Below are 20,520 nucleotides of genomic sequence, written 5' to 3' on the forward strand. Positions count from 1 at the left end.
TATAAAGTTATTTCAAACACTAAACTTTGTTTCTCTTTACAACTTGAAGGACAGAAATGTTTAGGCTTTGTATGTTACCACTCTGGGCCAAGGCAGTGTTTTAAAGTTCTGTGATTATGGAAGTAGCTCATTAACCAAAAATGAGACTGACTCTCGCATTTTATTTTTCAGTTCATTTTCATGATTATTGTTTTTAACCAAAAAATTCCCACATTTTTCAATGCCATTCATTTGTCAATTTTTTACTTTCTCTGTACCCCCTGTAGTGCCATCGCATACCCCCATTTGAGAAACACTGCTCCAGATAAATGCCCCCAAATCTGTAACTCAAGAAGTTGGAAGCGATGTGAAGGCCAACATGATGCACAAAATAACTAAACAGACAAAACAACAGCAAAATCTACAAAATGTCATCAAAAATACAGATCATGAAACGCAAAACCACTTAAAATCACAAAACAAAAACACATATACAAAATGTCTCCAAAGACACACAAAACGGCCAAAAAAATTACACAAAATGGTATTAAAATACACAAAACAAAAACTGAAATAACGAAAATGACAGAAAAACACACAAAATAACAACAAAAGTTCCCAAAATGAAAGAAATGTACACAAAAATGACTCCAAAAGCACACACAATACGTCAAACATCACTAGAAACTCACAAAACAACAACAAAACCCCAACAAAGATAAAACCCTTGATTTCTCATTATTCTAATTGTTGACATGAAGGTTTATAATGTGGCCCTCGGATCAGACAAGCTCATTGTGTGGACCCTGTTATGATAAAAGTAACTCACCCATGATGAACAGTTTGTATGATTCAGCTAATAATAAGTTTATATTTTATTAAGTAGTCTTACATTAGTAAAAATAAATAATAAGTCTCGTGTTCTTTAGTAGCTGACATCGACATTAGTAAATGAAAGAGATACTTAGTTTTTTGGTTAATAACAGCTAAATGTTTATGTAAAGTAAAACACAACAGCTGCTTTCCAGTTTACTCAAAACAACTTGTAATGTCTCTCCAGGGTAAGTAAGTTATTTTATTAATTTTGACAAGGTTCTCGTTCCAGATGGCACATCACTCAATAACCTCACTCTCCTCCTCTCCTTATGTCATTTTTTAAGTATGAAGCACTGCTTCATGTTGGTACTACAGAGGATTGTTTTCAAATGAAATACTTAAAAGTCTGTGTTAGTGTTGAACCTTATTTTGTTTAGTGTGATTTGTAATCCCATTGTGCTAGTGTGTGTGTTACCAACTTCACAAAACGGTATCTCTGAGGATGTGCAATTATGGTAATTGATGAAAATTAAGGTCATATGAGCATAGCTCACATTTAGAAGTGATTAGTATTCATCAACAAATGCATGAATGTGACTGACAACAGATGCCTTTTAACATTTGATGGATTTGATTTCCAATGTTTTGATGAGCAATTAAAATGCACTGATGTGTGACTGAGTTTATACAAGCGCAATTTAGATTTTACATTTTAGTGGCATTTTCACACACCATCACTGTGTGAAGATTTAGTTTTAAATTGCTTATTGTTGACTTTTCCAAATGAATAGAGTGGTTCAAGACATCTGCTCACCAAGCATTCATATGTGTGTGGATTCACAATCCTTTGATGACAGTTGTGGAATTTACATACTTTAAAAAAAAGAGTACACACTTAGAATACAGTTAATTCGTTTTTTAAATGCTTAAAAGGTCCTATATCATGCTATTTTTCACTCATCTTCATTTGTTCCAAGAACCCCAACAACATAGTATTTGAGGTTTATTTTCCCCAAACTCGCCTTTGGGACCTGCTGATGCATATTCATGAGTAGGCGTGTCTGTAGACACACACTGTTGTTCTTGTTTTCAGCCAAAAAAAAACTGCACATCACAGCAAAACACATGGCTATTTAAGCGGCTATTGTGATTGTGAGGCCGTCTCAGTGCTTCAAGCTGTGTGTTTGCTTCAGCTGCTGCTGCTGCTGCTTCAAACACCGAAGTGGTATGCTACGTTCACACCGGATGCGTCACAAAATGTCCGTACGTTCAGATTACATACAAAGTCAATGGATAGACGCGGCCCAGATGCCAGATCTTCCCAATCCGCATGCCAAGTGCGTTGGCCGTGCAAGAGTTGAACATATTGAACTCCTGCGACCGTTTCGTATGACAAAAGCCAGTCAGAGTCTTTGATCCCAGTGATGTCCGTTCACCCATTCACCCTTTCAACCATGGAGTAGAAGCTGTGTGTGACCACCTGGAGCTGTATGACACAGCCTTTATAACTGGGACCGGACAAGGAAGGATTTGGCATGGAGGAGAATCAGCGAGGAGGTGGTAGCAGCAGGTAAAATTTCTCTCTTTAGTTTTCATCTTTGAAAGTTGGCACTGAGCTAGGATAGCATTAGCCGCTAATCACACCGGCTTTTTTCACTGGTGGTTTATGTTTGTGAGAGGAAAAAAGGAGCCCAGCAGCAGCCAGTGAAATTTATCGAGTTGGTGAATGGGGACATTTTTTGATCCTGCGTCTGGTGCCGCAGAAGACGCATTCGCTGTGAACACAGCACAAAGCTGCTAAGTCACTCTCTTCTCCTCCTCAACTCTATTAACTACATCAGTGGTTCCCAAACTTGTTGTGCCCAAGGCACACCAGAGAACAAGTGAAAATCTGAAGGCACACCTATTGTGGAAAATAGCCTTTATAACACGTGTTATCACTCATATCATGTACAATATCACAGGCAACCGTACAAGAGAGCACTACATTTTCCCTCTTGCTGTTTCTCTGTTTTAATGTTGTCCCACAGCCTTTGACACACTTTTATTCTTTCAAGTGACAAGGTGAAAAACCTTTGAACACAAAACACAATGCAAATATGTTCATAATTTTTCATCCAACAAGGTAAGTACAAATAAACACAGCTTCAGGTAAGTACATTTAATTTGGTAAAAGTATATTTTAAACTTTTTTATCAAATCAATGCAGGTAAGTAATCTGTAAAATTAGGCATTAACCAAACAGAAAACTAGGTCTACGTTTATAATCTGAAACCATTTTCCGTATGTTTAAATCAATTATAGATTTTACATCAATTTTAATTTAACGATTTCTCAACATAAATTATACTATTTTCAAACATAAAATTAGATATTTTCACTCTGAATTTTATTAAAGATTAAGTTTAATTGGAATTATTTATTAAAGGCTCAGTAATTGTGATTCATTTAACTTTAACTTTAGTAATTTAAATTGTACAGGTTGACTCCTCTGTTCATCTTCCTGGGTCGCCTTTGTAAAAGTACCTAAAGTACAATGAAATGCATAACAATAACACATAGCATATATAACAAACTACTCACCCTGAGAGTATGTGGTGAGTGAAGCAGGAGCCCAGTGATGTCCACTTGTGCGATATCATCTACATACATGCTGACCCCAGTGATGTACAGGACTGGTCCACTGTACGCAATGTCTTGGTAAGGAACCAGATTCCAGTCTCTGTCCACGTAGAATCTGGGATCCGACACCTCAAACGTCACACCTTCATTTCCTTGGCAGTCGTCAAATTGAACTAGAAGAAAGCACACCGAAAAGATACAAGTGTTCAGATGTCACTCTAAACATGATACGAGTCGTCGGAATACAATCACCAAATTAGACACGCAGAAGAGTAAATGAGAAAAAGGTTGAAGGGCTGTTAAGCAATTCACATAAACAAGCAGCTCTCGATTCCCTAACACATGCCCAAAAGATAAACAGCCTAAAAAAGAAGCAGAGTGTTCTGAAAACCTCTGTCAGCCTCATTACAATACCACACTCCTGCAATATTCATGATGCACTGCAAAACATGCAATGTATTGGACACCTGGTATTGTGCATGACATGCTTTCCCAGGCCTGTTTTTTGCATACAGAAAAACACAGAGTTCCATGGCTGATAGACCAAAAAAAGAGTTGAAGTTTCACCAAGGATAGGCCCAATAAGACAGAGATATTGCTAAGCTCCTCAGACCATTTCCATAGTCACTTTATCACTCTCTCACTCCATAGTGTTCAACATGACCCCAAAGCCCTCCAACTTTGATAATTCTCTTCTCCGTTCTCTCCCACACACTCATTACCTGCGACTCCTACGATGATCTATGCAGTTGTGAATAAGAAAGAAGAGGTGGAAGGAGCCCGACACTGTAGATTTGTATGCAGCGGAATATTTCAAAGTCTGATGCACTTAAATGTGGCATTGTGCAAACCTCAGGCTCGGAAAGTGCAAAAAACCTTTTAAGATATTAGGTGTTACTGGCAGACACTTTGTACTTTATGGTCCATAAAATTATCATTATCATTTCTTTTCCTACGATATTCAAAAATGTTTCAAAGAGTCACCAAATACAACTATGCCTCCTATGGACATTATTGCTAAAAGAAAACTTGATTTTGTTCTGCCGTGATATCTGTTTTCCCTTTTCAATGTTTCCTGTTCTTTGAATCAAATCAAAGCTTTCTCAAGGTAAAAAACAGGGTACACCGTGGACAGGTTAGGCCAGGGGTCTGCAACCTGCAGCTCTGGAGCCTCATGTGGCTCTTAGACTCATTTTGCATTGGCTTCCTATAGCTTAAAAAAAATTGAATTAAATAATTGTTATTTTCCAACAGAGGGTATTAATGAATAATGACACTGACATCAAATAAAATCATGATATAACAATTTGTCAACCTAAAAATAAATCACAATGTGCAAATGACTCTGCCACCTTCTTACTTCACCTCCTGCAACATCTACAGACCATCAATTTTACTCGCGCCTTAAGTTTTTAATCCCTGGTAAGATAACTAAATAAATATGTATGCCAGATATGTGGCAAGAAACTAGCAATTAGCATGTGTTGACCGACATTATCGTGTGTTATTAAATTCAAGTTATTTTTTGTAGCCCTTCAAATACATTAGCTCAAAAAAATATTCTTTACTTAACTTTATTCTATAAAATTTTGACTGTATATCATTTTATACACTGTAGTGTCATCTGTCATCATTTTTTTTTGCCTCCAGAAGGATTTTAATCCAAGTGAAATTAGGCAAAATGGCTTCTTTGAGAATAAAGGTTGAATGTGTAGATTGCCTAATACACACCACACACTTCAACCAGGACCCGGTCAGGCCAACAGCATGGTCATGCCCAGGACATGGCTCAAAACAATGGGCGGCAGGGCCTTTGAAGACGCTGCTCCCCCTCCCAGATCACCTCAGGGCCCCGCAGACGGTGGACGTTTTTAGGAAAAGACTTAAAACCCACCTTTTTACACACGCCTATTTTAACTGCTAAAGCTTGTTTTTAGTGATGTCTTTTAATATATGTTGTTTTAATTCTGTCATCCAATGTAGCACTTTGAGATTTGGTGTCAAATGTAAAGTGCATTACAAATAACATGTATTGTTATTGTTATTGTTAGTCAGAGTTTTTATGCCCCAATTGTTGCAACTAGATATCTTACTCTTTTCTATATGGGTCAAAGACTCTGCTTCTGCACCACTGAGAAAAGTAAAATTTATGAATACATACAGAGTAGAGCCACCTTCTAAAAAAGGACCAAGGCAAGATGCTCCTGTTAGGTCTATCTCCAACACAATGAATAAAATATGAGTACGTAGCTTAACATTACATACTACAAAAGGCAGTATGGCTTATAAAAAACATTGGAAGTCCTTCAAAAAGATCTTAGAGTCTCTCTTTTCTATGTTCTCTTCACACAGGGAGCAGAGAGTTCATTTTTTTCTCAAGTAAAAACACATTTAGAAGTTTCAGAGCCTCTTTTGGATCAATGGAGCCTCTCTGGAAATAAATCATTGTTCCAGTCGTCAGTACAATGCTTCCAGCTTTCTCCGCTGAACCAACTCATTAAAAGTTTAAACCGTGTTCTGTAGAGCCTCGATGAGTGTATGATATGAAGTGTTGTAATGTAAAGAATGCACACAAACAAAAAAGTACATATCTAGATACTTATTGTATATCTAGATTTATGATTTCCTCTTGACTAGGTTTCATATCGTATTTTTTTCCCTTCTCAACAAACATGCATTCAAGTTTTACATAATGGGACTTTCTCGACTTAATTTCCTAAGCTACTGTTTAAAAAAAGTTGCATTTAGAGTTTATATCATAAAAGCAATGATTATATACAAGCAAGATTTAAGATTACTTAATCCTGATGCCATGAGATGAACTGGAGCCCCGTCCAGAGTGTACCCCTACCTAGCGCTTGTTGAGAGCTGGAGAAGAGCACCAGCAGATCTGAACAACATGAGATCTAAAACTGATTTCTGCTGTTTGTTTGTCTGTTTGCAGGATTACATCAAAAGTACTTAACACCATCTGACAAAATGTTCAAAGATAGCACTTGTGCAATGGAATATTCCATTCAATTTTGAAGGGGATCCAGATCAATATAAGAATTCTGAAAAAGTATAAAAAAAATGGAAAAATCCTATCGCTTATTATTTGCGAAATTCATATCACGGTTCGCAATTGACCGATCTTTATTGGATCCGTATATTGCAATTTCATTCATTCATCATTTTCAAAGATAATGGGGGTTTCCATATACATTTGAAAATACTATATCCTTAGTAATGGGTATATACATTTTTTACAAGCCTTTAAAGTGTGAATAATCATAGTAGCATGAACAGGATCACTGATATAAATAAATGTCAATATCTGACAATAATGATATTTTGTGCTCTCTGAGTTCTCTTGTTTAAGCTGTTTATCCTCTCCCGCCATTTGAAAAAGGACAAAAACTCTGAAATCAGCTCATCAATCACATCTTCCAAAATGGCCAATCTAAATGTAGACACGGTTATCACATCTTCACAATAAAAAACTTCAGTCTCTCCAAGCCTGTGATGAGATGTAATTAACCTTTGCAACTGTTTTGCATTGTTATTACGCCATAATCTGGGCAATGGCAGGAATTACAAGAGAAAAGAAAAGAAGCAGAAGAAAAGGTGACAGGATGGAAAAAAAAACAGAGCTACAAAGGACAAAAGGGTAGACATGCAAAGTACTACCAACTACTCTCCAGAGAAACAAGGCTCCATCTCAATATGCAACCTTTACTTCTGAACCAAAGCATGAAAGATGAGTTCATTTTCATTCCCATTACGGGTCTCTGATTTATTTCAATAGCATGGTTGAATCTTTCAAATTGAAGCGCAGAACAGCGTCAGTTGCATTTCAAAGGAAGCCAGAGAGCGTTTGATGGCACTCTCACGTTGTCGTATTTTGGGACGTTACAGGGGAGAGCATGGTGAGCTTTGAAGTCAGGTAGCATCTACACAACGCAACCTAGGCCTCTCGTCACCCTGACCACAACACACAATTTTACACATGGTCACATCTGTGCAAAACATTGAAACTAAAACCCTCCTGAAGACCCTCCTGACTTTTTTTCCCATTTATATCTTGACATTTATGTTCTATTAGGCAAAAACCTCCTGTGGATTTAAAAAACAACAAATTGTCAAATTTGTCGTCTCCACGAGTCAGGGCTACATCAGGTTTGAACTTTTATTCCATTATCTCTTTTGAAAAGAAGAAAATCAAGACCACCATGGTTTTAACAAAAAAAAAAAATCTTAAATTTTTCCATAAAACCATATCATCTCACTGACTTAGAAATGTAACCTGTAAATTTAATATAAGAACAACTACATATATTTTGCAAATAGCCCACTATGATGGTGATCAATCAATCTGTATTCATGTTTACTTCCACCACCCACTTCTCTAAAACCCTCTGACTCCCATTAACTGAATGAGTGAATGAGTTAAGCATTTTATTTCATGTTATTGTTAAATCACTCATGTAACATTTTATGTGTGGTATTTACACGTTTATACGCTTTTTTATTCTTCATTTCCTGCAATCAGCTAACAGACATCACACCTTTTATCTGCCATTCCAACTAGAACCAAGCAGCCACCAAAATTGGTGACACTTTTTAATGAGCTCCACAAAACTTTGTACATGAACTTACAAACTACAAACACCCTAAATTAAACCTGTCACCTTTCAGTGTCGCAAATTATTTTCCAAACACAAACCAAGGTGTTGATATTTGCAGTAAGAAAGCTGATTAAAAAACTTTATTTGAGGAGAACTGCTTAACTTTAGGCAACATAAAGATAGGCAGCACATCCCATGTCTCATGTCCCATGTATGTAGTATGTGTGAGCCTTTAAACCTTTTAACCAAACTGCTTCCAGGACTCTCTTGAAAAAGAGATTCTGAATTTCAGAATTTTAGACTCTCCAGGGCAGGGCCGGCCTTCTTGCCAGGCATCCAAGGCGGCCACCTGGGGCGCCATCTGCTGGGGGGGCGCCAAATCGCATCCCTCCTAAATATAAAAATAAAATATTAATAATAATTTAAAAAGGTAGAATAAACGTGAAACACACCCTTTACAATCACTCTACATGTTTTCTCTTAATTCTTAAAAATCTGTAACTATACCTGCTGATCTTCTTCCATATTTATGCATATTTATACTTCTTCTATTCCATATAATTCTATTGTTTTGTTGGCATATTGTGTTCTTTGGTTACTGACTAGTAAACCAAACAGGAAAGTAGAAACTGCCCTGCAATGAAACCTTTAGATTTTATTTTCACTATTGATTGCACTGTTTTGGATTTTGCACCATTGTTGTTGTTGTTCCCGCAGGACATTTGCACTATACCTGTCGGTGTTATATTGCATTATTCTAATTTTTAAAATACATTTTATTTTATTATTAGTTTTTTCAATGATTTGTTGTGTCGCAGAATTGCATTGTTTTGTCTTGATATTTACAATAAATAATGACCTAAAGCCTGTTCCAGCAGGCTAAATAAAGGGTGTCTCCTGCCTAGTGTCTCTAGCTGAACATAGGCACCAGCAGACAAAACACGCAAAAGGTGAACACAAATGATTGTTCCTTTAACATAAAATGTCTTTATTTTTTTAATGAGCGGGTGGTGGGAGCAAAAAATATAATCTCGAGAAAAACGTTGATACAAAATTTGTCACTAAAATGAGTACTGCACTGCTTACAACCAAAACTATCAGCAAATCCTGTTTTCTGCCCATCAATGTGGCTTTATCACAGTGTGAGTTGGCTTCTCTCTCTGACAACCACTAAAGCATTTTTTTTTCTTTGAAAATGTTTTGAAGTTTTTTTTTTACATCCTGTAAGTAAATGTCAAGTCTCCAGGATTTGAAAGATGGGAACTAGATGAGTAATCTCAAAGGTTGCTCCATGGGTGTGAGCAGATAGCTGCTGCCTTGAGGCAACCACAGCCGTATGAAAACCATTTTCATATAAAAAGCTGGTTTTAAGAGCCTACTTTCAAAAACACACTTACAATCTGAAATGAATTTTACACCTGAGTTTTGTATCACAAAGTATGTTGAGAGACCCATTACTTGACTTCAATAGTAACCCGGGCTAGCCTTTTCATCTAGGAAAGATTTGGTCCTGACGGTCCCTCATTTAGCCTTCAGTGGATGATTAGGACCTCATGCTTTCACCTTTTCTGACACTCCAACCAATCCCATTTTGTCAGATCCAAGATTGCTAATCATCAGCAGAAGCGGAAATATGTGAGGTGTGGGCCTCGTGATGTTTTTTTTTCCAATTACTTTAGGAGGCCTGCATTCACCATATTTGTCAGTTTAAGTATACTGTCTGCGCATATTTAATGCGGGGTTTTTTATTCCGTGCACTGATGGCTGGAGCCAATTAAAGTCCAGTTACTTTCAGATAGTGAGGCTGCATCAAAGGGAACGGTTAAAGGTCAGCTAAGCATACTAACTACCTGTGTAAATGCTTCAATCCTCTTGATACAGCCAAACTGCCTCTGATTTTCTGCCTTTACACAATGCTTTTTATAAACTGCGTCTGAGTGCCATGTAGAGATAGTCGGCGTGCATATCTCATTTTTGTTTGAAGTCTGAGAGCCCACGCACACTGAGTTAATGCATCACATACAAAGATTATCATTTAATACTCCTTATCATATGCCTTGGGAAAAATACATTATTAACACTGCACACATTCTATGCAATCACATGTACTTGTATATGGCAGTTTAGTCATTGTATTTACTCAAATATGATTTTTTTTTGTATCAGACAGGCAGACTATCCTTGATTATCCATATCAGAAATAAATTCAAGAAATGACTACTTTAAAATATAATAAGGAAGATCAAAACTCTGTACTTAAACATTTGTGTTGCTATTTTACAGTATGTTATATGTAGAAAATAGTTATATCTGAGCTAATAGTATTTTAGGAAATAAGTGAAATACAACATACATTTTTTTTTAACGTGCTGCAACAATACAATAGTTGTAAGAGTTTCTTAAATCATTTACATTCAATTGCATTGTAGAGTGTACTGAACTTATAAAGGTAATATAATACAAATTTCACAGTAATCAGTAGCAAATAAACCGTTATTTATGCAAGGAAAATAATATCTGCATTATAAAAAATGCATTAATTGAACTCTGATAATAAGTGGAGGGAGTGTGTGTGTGTTCATGATTGGAAATTCAGGGAAATCATTGACATTACCATTATGGACTTGATTGATTTTATATAGCGCTTTATCACCACACTGAAGCAGTCTCAAAGCGCTTTACACATCAGCTCATTCACCCAATCACTCTCACATTCACACACCAGTAGGACAGGACTGCCATGCAAGGCGCTAGTCGACCACTGGGAGCAACTTAGGGTTCAGTGTCTTGCCCAAGGACACTTTGACACATAGTCAGGTACTGGGTTCGAACCCCCAACCTCTCGATCAGAAGGCGACGCACTACCACCTGATCCACGGTCGCCTCATATTTTACGAGGATCAATCAACATGAAAAGTGTACTATTAGTTTTGAACACTGTATTTATGAATGCAATCTGAATGTATTACTGGTGAATTCCAAGCCCCATATTGCAGCTTCCCAGACATCAGAGCCAATTTCATGAGATACAAATCATATCAATATAACTCATTCCATATAGGTAAAGGGTGCACCTGTGTTCCACAGTATTCTACCTTGATTTATTTAACTTGAGTAGGTTATTACAGACTGTTTGTAATCAACAACACGCCAGAAAAACAGAACAAACTCAAACAAATGAACTAAAGCCAAAACAACTCAGATCCAGGAAAACACATCAAGGACACAGTCACAGCACAATGCACATCATGATAAATCCACAAAATACAGAATGAACAGGCAAACGTATTCACAACTACTCACTAAACTCAGTTTAGGTCATTTGATTGAAGAATGAAAGGCTACTATACCAAGGAACTTACAAGGTGACTAAAGGACACACTTGGGGGCGGATTCACTAAGATCTGAAATAGAAGGTGGTAATTCAGTTGCTTCCCTAAATCCTTTAGTGAAGCAGTTCCCTCTCCTGCTGTGTGGAATTCACTAAGATTGCAGCAATGATTAGTGCACGTGCAGAGCTGGTGCAGACCGCCTTTATTTAAATGAGCGTTTTGTACGTTTTGTTTTGAACATGGAGGGTGAACATGAGTAGAAAGATAGATAGATAGATAGATAGATAGATAGATAGATAGATAGATAGATATTCTTTATTCATCCCGCAGTGGATTATTGTTTGTGTGTATGCAGATCCAGTGTAAATCTAATAAAACATGCAGATATGCATTTTACATGCTAAATAGTCAAGGGAAAGAGTTAACCCAACCCCACTATTTTATCACACAACAAACATCAACACTAGTTTATCTGCTATCCAAGGGCAATGTGCAAAACAAAATTACTTTTTTTCATTGAGGCAGCTTATTCATCAAAGGTTAAATTGTGTATAAATAAATGTCATGTTGCCTTTGCATAATCAAATGAGCATCAGCCGTTTGCGTTACAACTATAATACGCAAATTAAATTGACAGTCAAAATTCTGGGAACTGTCATAATTGTTCCTTTGATAATACATGTTGACTGACTAACTCCTCATCAGTGTTTGGAATAACGGCATTTAAAATAACGCCGTTAGGTAACGGCGTTTGTTTCTCAGTAACGGGGTAATCAAACGAATTACTTTTTATGCCGTTACAACGCCATTATCGTTACTGAACGTTAAATGCGGTGCGTTACATGTATTAATTGAATAAACTTTTACCCGAAAGCATCCCCGGCTTCTGACTCAGCTGTTGTGAGGAAGTGGGTTAAAAACAAGGTGAGCGATTATTATTGGCTAAGGCAACGTCATGTTTCATGGTAGCCGATCAGAGCCAGTGTTTTTACACGTACCAGCAAGAAGAGGCGGGTTAAAAACAAGGTGAGCGATTATGATTGGCTAAGGCGACGTGCCAGCACACACACACACACACACACACACACACACACACACACACACACACACACACACACACACACACACACACACACACACACACACACACACACTACAGATTGGATGAATCAGCAGAGATGGTGGAGCAGTCTGATGAAAAGTTGACATTTTTATGGTGACGATACAAACACTACTTTAAATTAATTGTGGTCAAAGGCAAGAACGTGTATGTGAAGTGTTCATTATATCCAGGAGAGAAGACTTTGTCGACATCCGTTGTAAGAAACTCGAATTTAATGAAACACCTCACAACGACACGAATCTAAAAAATCTGAATTCTTTGACATATAGCAAATTTTTTTTTTTTTAACAGTAACGCAAATAGTTACTTTCCTTAGTAATGAGTTACTTTTATTATAGAGTAATTCAGTTATTAACTCCGTTACTTTTTGGAACAAGTAGTGAGTAACTATAACTCATTACTTTTTAAAGTAACGTTCCCAACACTGCTCCTCATGCATTAGCATAGAAGTACAACATTAGCTAAGAAAATGAACTATATCACCACTAGACAAAGTTTGACAGCACCTTTTACAGTGGTTTTTAATTGTGTGTATTCTATTGCATCGTGGCAGAACTTTAGTAAAGTATACAAACTTCTTTTTTGATAAAAGCATATTAAATTTAGGTTTTCCTTAAGGTAAATGTAGCCTACTTTATTTTAATTTTTTTTTTATTTTTACCTTGTCTGCACATGCTGTCAAAGGTCAACACTCTATGTAGTGCAATCTTTTCACGACAGCAATGCATGTTTTATTATTGTAATTAAATAAATCAAATTTATTTTATCGCATAATTGTGACCATCGCCAACCCTCCCTAAGGAAGGGTAAGGAAAACTTTATTAAAGGGAGAAAATAAAGAAGAGAGGGCAGTGTTACACCTAGGTGAGGGGGAAGGGAACAGGGAAGAGGGAGTCAGGGTAGGCAAATGGAAAGGGGGGGGGAAGAGTTGACTATTTTAAGGTTGGAGACTGGGAGTGCAATGTGATCTTAGAGTTGTGCTTGTCTGGTGACAAGTGTGGATACATTGAAGTGGGTGACACAGCACCCAGCTGAAGTATAATGATGGTGGTCGTGAACAGAGGGATGCCTTCTTTAGTTATTTGCAATGAGCAGTGCCTAATCAGCTACATGTCACACCATGTGTTGGGTCCCGTGAGCCTTCTTAAAGGTTAAAGACATTCAAAATGCCGTCATTGACATTTTGGCAATATGTAGGAAAATAAATTATGCTTTTTTTCCCCCAGCGAGATCAAACCTTCTGCTTACGGTGAGCTGAAGAACAATATTGAATGTTGATTCAAGAACTGGATTCTTCCCTGGAGCTAGTAGGTTTATAGTGTATATATCTAGCTGTTAAAACCAATGTATATTCTGATAAGTCTTCTCATAGCAACAATACACTGAAGACAGACACATATTTCAGTTTATTGATTTCATTTTCTTCTTACTTTTCAATTTTTAAGACGTTTCGCTAAGCAAGTGGCATTAACCATTTAATTACACATTGTATTCAAACAATTTTGAGCAGTGAAGCAGTAACTTTCAGCATTAACATGATGGAATATTCTTGAATAAAATGCTGTACAACACATTTCTATTTGTCCTTTCAATCACCAAAACAACATATGCTATTAGAATGGTAGAGGTTGCGGTTTTTGATAACAAGGCTTTACCACTGTACCAGTCTGTGGGTTGCAGACGTGCTCTTGGGCAAGACACTAAACTCTAAATCGCTCCCAATGCTAAATTGGCATCTTATAACAAGCAATCCTCAACAACATGTACAGTATAAACGCACAGCAATATGTAGCATATATATACAAACAAGTAATATGGTTATAGAATGACCAAATTCATGTCATCATACAGTATATGTTGAGTTTATTGTTAATTTAGTTGACGAAGGTGAAGGCGAAAAATATTTGTTACAAACCTTTTTCACGAACGAAAACGTATCGAAGCCTAAACAAAAAACCAGACATCGGAAACTTAAGTCAATGAATTAAAACGAGATGAGGGTGAGATGAATGGAGAAGATGTCTAATCAGAACTACTCATTTTGTGGGACAAGTTGGGAAGACATCCAACCAGAGCAAGTATTTTGAGGATAGGTTGATCTATGCGGAAGCAGCAGTTGCGAAAGCACGCAAACGAGTACAACGGCATGTTTCATGAACAACATAAATATCACAGCTGGGTATGGGACAAAAATGAAGAGTTTACATCTGGTCACACTTCACATTTGACAAATAAAGACAAGAAGACCGTCTGTAAATTGTGTGGCAAAAATGTCTTTGAATTTTCTAATCTGTTTGTTGTACTTCACAACTGTCATGCATATATAGTCTGTGATGTAGACCTCAGGAAGCATGGCTACTGCTTTTGCAGTATAGCTAATGACGATCTAAATATAAAACTAACAAACAAACTAGACTTAGACTAAAACTATTATATCTAGTCAACTTTATAGTCAACTATAAAGACTAAAAGGTTTGAGATGACTAAAATATGACTAAAACTAAATAATGGGTCCGCTGCGTTACATCTCCGCCATGCCAGCGGAGCTGATAGGTTTCACTTTAGACTGTTAATTTCCACTTGGTCTGGTGCGCTGCATATCTGCTCCGTTCCAGCTTCGTCAGTCCAGAGCCCTCTGGCAGAGATACGCACGACTTCTATTTCTGGCGGATGCCGGAGCACAACGCATCAGCATCAGCGTCAACACACAGCAAATACAACGAAACCGGAAATGAAGCACATACTGAACATTAAAACATCCGGTTACTTTTCAAAATATAACACTTCAGATTGTATTTAAAGTAACTACATCACCAAAATAGTCATAAATATTCTTGTACTCCTTCGTTAGGAACACTGACCTTTTTATCTGTTTGTTGTTGCATTGATAACACTTCCTATAACTGCGTTCTTGCACGATCATGTAAATATCGCGAGAACTCCTCTGTTTTGTGACGTCAACCGGACTGCGCCGTGGTGCACTCAAAACGCAACCGGTGGGGATTGCCGGACGACGAACAGTGGAGCAAAACCGGATGGGAGACGTATCCAATGGAAACCCAGAGTAAGACTAAGACTAAATCAGAATTTGCTCTTAAAATAAACACTGGTCTTAAATTTAGGTTTTTTTCACAGAACATCCAGATCCACTGAGAGCAACAATCAGCATTTATGACTGAACTGAAGCTGGAGATGTGTGAGCCTACAGGCCTGGCCTTTAAAGTTTTCTGTTTGAAAACCCATCATTGCTCCCCTGTTTTTTTTTTTTTTTTTATATGGAGGAAAAATGTTAATTTAAGGTATCAGCACATCTAAGCAATTGAGACACTCGGAAGCTCTGCTTGACAAGGTTAACTACAGAAACAGATCTGAAGTGTGAAAGATTTATTTCAGCACATAAACTTCAATCAGCGTCTGTTTGTTTGTCAGCGGCAGGGCTAGGGTTTTAATTACAACAGATTGAAGTACAGCTGAATGCCTGTAGATGATGTGAGGGTATATCTGGCAGAGAGCGCCATAGGGATAAAGTCATCTCACACATTACATACTGGCCAATCACTTTTAATGCTTGATAGCAGCGATGGATCTCTGCATCGTTAATTGACCGGCACCATTAGCCAACCATACATGGATGGTGATGGTGCAACGGGGACCTCATTACAGTGTCAGCAGGTGTGAGAAATCATGACCATGCCAGGAACTTCATCGGTACATTTTCTAAAACTAGGGATAAAAATGATTTTCTCAGCAGTAACAGCTACTGAAGCACATTGTATAGAGCAGCTTTGATCAGTAAGCATCCTGCTTACAATGAGACGCGATTGTCACTTTGTTTGATAAGAGGTGCTGAAATAATTAAAGTTAATTCCAAAATAAATTCTCAAAGTGCCAGAAAACATATGATTGCAATCAACTGACCATCTGTGTCTATAGCAGAGGAGAGTTGGTGACTGTGTGTTCTTGAATGTTCAATATCAAAAAAGATGTGTCTTATTCTTTCTGATTGTGTGCTCATATGCTGTATATGTATTGTAGAAGTATACAAGCAAGTACTGCCATAGGACGCTATTGTTTTTTTTTTTCTTTAAAGTTGAGGGTGCAGCCAATGCGTACTACTGCATGTGAACTATTTTGGATGGGTTTATTTTGCATATTTTATTGACTAAGATGCTGTGGATTTAATTGAAATTTGCATTGTAAAACAATGGAATATGATTGTGATGTGTCAAAATTCAGAACTAAAGCTGTTCAATGCACTTACTGTTGGAGTGCATGTACAGTATTTCCATCAATAACATGACAACACCAAGGCTGACTATGTAATTACTTGTTAAAGCTTTATTATGTCTTGCTTAGAAATAAATAGTCGTGTCCCGAGACAACTTTTTCACATCCGATACAATGACAATATTGTAGTCTTGCTTAATTGCCCAATACCAATATTGGTCCGATGCAATATCAGTATTAATCAGAGATACTTTTATTGCTTCTTAGAATAGGCTGATGTTTTTTAGAGAACAAAAGTCAGCAACAGTAGGTATGAGAAAAACTAACCCATTTATTATTAACCAATAGATTTCATACATTTTAACCTTAAACATAAGATCAGGACACTCAGGTTGACTGATTATGATACACCAAAAAAAGAATTTGTTGTAATGAGTGACGTGTCTTTGGTTAAAAATATTGCATACAAGGGGAAACTGTTGATTGAAATGTTTAGTTTGTATTGTTATATCTCCTAATAATGAAAAGAAAAAAAAAAAGAGACATCAAAAGGAGCTAATTATACCAAAAAAAACTGTAGGTAAGTTTATGGCTAATAGCTATGGGTTTTTCTTACTGGCAAAACCAAACAATCGAAAAAATAAAATAAAATAAAAAAATATATATAAAAAATAACCGCCTAATGCATTTCGAGTAAAACTAAAACATAAAAAACAACTCTGAACCACTTTTTTTTTAATGCACCTGAACATTGGAATACAGTAACATCCGCAAGCCAGCATAACTTCACACTTAGCTCGACAGCACACAGAAACCCAGGATTGCGTTGGGGCGTAAAGGTGGATCAATAGACTTTGAGGAAGCCACTAACACCCAGGTTGAGCTCCTGAGGCTCCTGCCAAGTTACTAAGCACTCTGCTTGGCCACTCCACAGAGTTCACACTGGGATCTTAGCCAAAAAATAGAGGATAAGGAAAAAAAACACATGGCTAGCAGTGACAACTTGACCATAAATCTAAATGTAATTATGAAATTACCATACCATACAACAAGGGTTTGTTGATTAGTGTCTGTTGAAAGATAAATAATGATGATGAAGTTTCAAGATGTTGGCTGTCGGTGTAAATAAAATATATATTTTCTTGTTATTTCTTCATTACTGAACAAAAAAAAAGAGATACTGAATAAATAATAAATGCTTTCTTACTTTAAAATTTGTCAATATTTCATTTCAGGCTTGCGACCAATGAAACACATTCATGCATCCAATATATATATATATATTTTTTAAACCTTTTAAACCTAAATGCTTTCTAAATACTGCAAACTGAGCATATATAAATATAGATATAAAACCATCTTCATAAAAAGCGACAAACAAGGGATCTTAACATCCTGAACATATGATTTCACTTTCCAGTTTACACCCATTACACAAGAAAAACAAGAAAAAAAACAAATGGTGCAACGATGCAGCTTATTCTAAGTTAAACCCAAAGTTGAACGAAAAAGGTTCAAAGCTGAAAATACAGCTACTCCAAAAAATAATTGACACCCGCATTTTCTTTGAAAATGTGATGCTCTGCTAAATGATAGGTGTAAATGTTTGTTGCTGCATCTTAAAGGAACAGATATTCCAAAATAACTTGAAAAAGCTGCATCTTATTGCAACAGAAATACATGATATATTCACGTGGATAGTCGTCCGCATTTGTACCGCACGCACTTATGAAAAGCATAAACACAATGCTCGGAGGAGAGGTTATGAAATAATGAGGTGCAGATGCTTGTGTCAAGCTTTGTTTGTGACTATAGCAGGCATAAAAATACGAAGCTTACTGTCTGTCCTTGCAACTACCAAGAAAATGCACGTTGAAAGACAAGCTAATTTACATAAAAATAGAAAATACAAGACATACAGTTTCTCCAGTGTAATTGAAAAGGAAAGAAACATGCAATAATAATTTAAATATGAGGGGGGAAGGTAGCATCACAGGGCATGTGTCACAATAACATCAACAAGGCATCTGTGACAAGAAATCCTATAGTTAAAAACATTTCCACCATCAATAATGCAGCAGTTATCCTGTTCCATGCAACAAATTGCAAACAAACTAAAACATGAGTTTATGAAGTTATAGACTTTACCTACTCCCGATATTTTTTACAAGATAAAATCACAGTGAACGCCTCTTAATCAATGACTCGAACATCATTTACTCTAAAACAAAGAGGAAAAGGTTGAAATTGCCACTTGAAAGTTTGTTTTAATATCCACCCTAAACAATCCGTCTGTTGCATTTTTGCGCATTGCATTGTGGGATATGGAGTCATTGAGATGGGTGTATCAAAGCATTTTTTACTTCATGGTGATATTACAGGGAATACCTGAAACAAACTAAAACAGAATGGTGTTAAGCGAATCACTGTCGTATTTTTCTGGTAAAAAAAAAAAAAAAAAGAGAAATCACGTCAAGAATGAAGTAAAAATGCTTCTATCGCTCATCCGTTTACTGGACTCCACATCCCACATTGCAATGCGTGACAATGACGACAAAATGGAGTGTTTTGGGTGGAGAAGAAAAACTAACCTCCTGGTTATGGGGCGTGCTAAATTTAACGGGTGCCGCAATGAAGTCCTGGTTTGATGAATTGCAGTGCGTCCACTGCATTAATTTATTCATTCCCCCTCCCTGACTGCTCACACTGTACATCCATACACGACACGTCGGGGTCTTGTTTCCGGAAACGCAACATAAACATTAGAAGAAGAAGAAGAAGAAGAAGAAGAAGAACTCTGAAGCTTCGCCATTAAAGCAGTAGAGGAAGAAGAATCCAGAAGTTGATAGACACAAGGGATGCGCATCGTTAACCGGTTTTGTTTGGGATTCTTTAGAATCACTAACAAAAACCCTTTACGACTCTATCAGTTCTTCACAGGCTGCTTAACTACTGTAAACAAACTTGCCCCACTCGCAAATTTGCGATGACGTCACACGCACAAGCTGCAGCAGAGCAGAGGTGAGCTTAGCTGCTGCGTTTTACAAAGAAAGACTCCGGCAACACAACCAATATGTCCAAACATTTGGCCACACAACACAGCATTATACTCAAGCAATGCCGTGTCTTTAACACACTTAGCAGCACCAGTGCTCGCACTAGCACAGCAGGTGAAATTAAACAACTCTCTGCCGCTGGCTCTACGCTGCACTAACTCCATTGACTCCTTTAAAATGCAGCTAAAGACACTTTTATTCAGACAAGCTTTTAAATAACCTCTTTTATTAACTTGGTGTTAACATTGTATTTTCTTTTTCCTTATTTTGAAGGACTGCCTTGTATTGTATCTTTGTAAATCACTGTTTATTCTGTTTTTGTGAATCACTGTGTTTTTACTGTAAAGCACTTTGTGATTTCTATCTATGAAAGGTGCTATATAAATAAAATGTACTTACTTTCTAATGCTGTGTGATCATTATAACAATGAGGTTAATTTATTATCCTAAGCCAATAGCCCCTTGACTTGTGGACTCATTTTACTCATTTGAGCATTGTTTATTTGTTTATTGAGGACTCATTTGAATATTGTTTATTCTCAGCTGTGAATAATTAAGATTTATATTAATAAACCTGATATTTATTTTAATAAACCAGGCTGTATTCTTTTCTGTACTTATGTAATACTTGTTTTTCAGCCTATTTGGGAATCGATAAAAAATGGTATAGATACGCAGGAATTGATGAAGCATCAGAATTGCTAAATCCTAATCAATAGACGTCCCTAGATCCTCGCACATCTCAACAAAAAGAGCTT

At 36.9% G+C, this 20,520-nt stretch overlaps 1 protein-coding gene across 1 annotated transcript in view; it reads right to left on the reverse strand.

Annotated features, from left to right (window-relative positions):
- cdh13 (cadherin 13, H-cadherin (heart)) overlaps positions 1-20,520 on the reverse strand; it is a 411,437-nt gene that overhangs the window by 237,089 nt on the left and 153,828 nt on the right. The window contains exon 3 of the mRNA XM_028451185.1: positions 3,379-3,590. Within this exon, the coding sequence (XP_028306986.1) occupies positions 3,379-3,590 (212 nt within the window). The remainder of the gene's footprint in view (positions 1-3,378; positions 3,591-20,520) is intronic.

Source organism: Gouania willdenowi, chromosome 6, assembly GCF_900634775.1.
Source record: "Gouania willdenowi chromosome 6, fGouWil2.1, whole genome shotgun sequence".
NCBI classification, from domain to species: Eukaryota; Metazoa; Chordata; class Actinopteri; order Blenniiformes; family Gobiesocidae; genus Gouania; species Gouania willdenowi.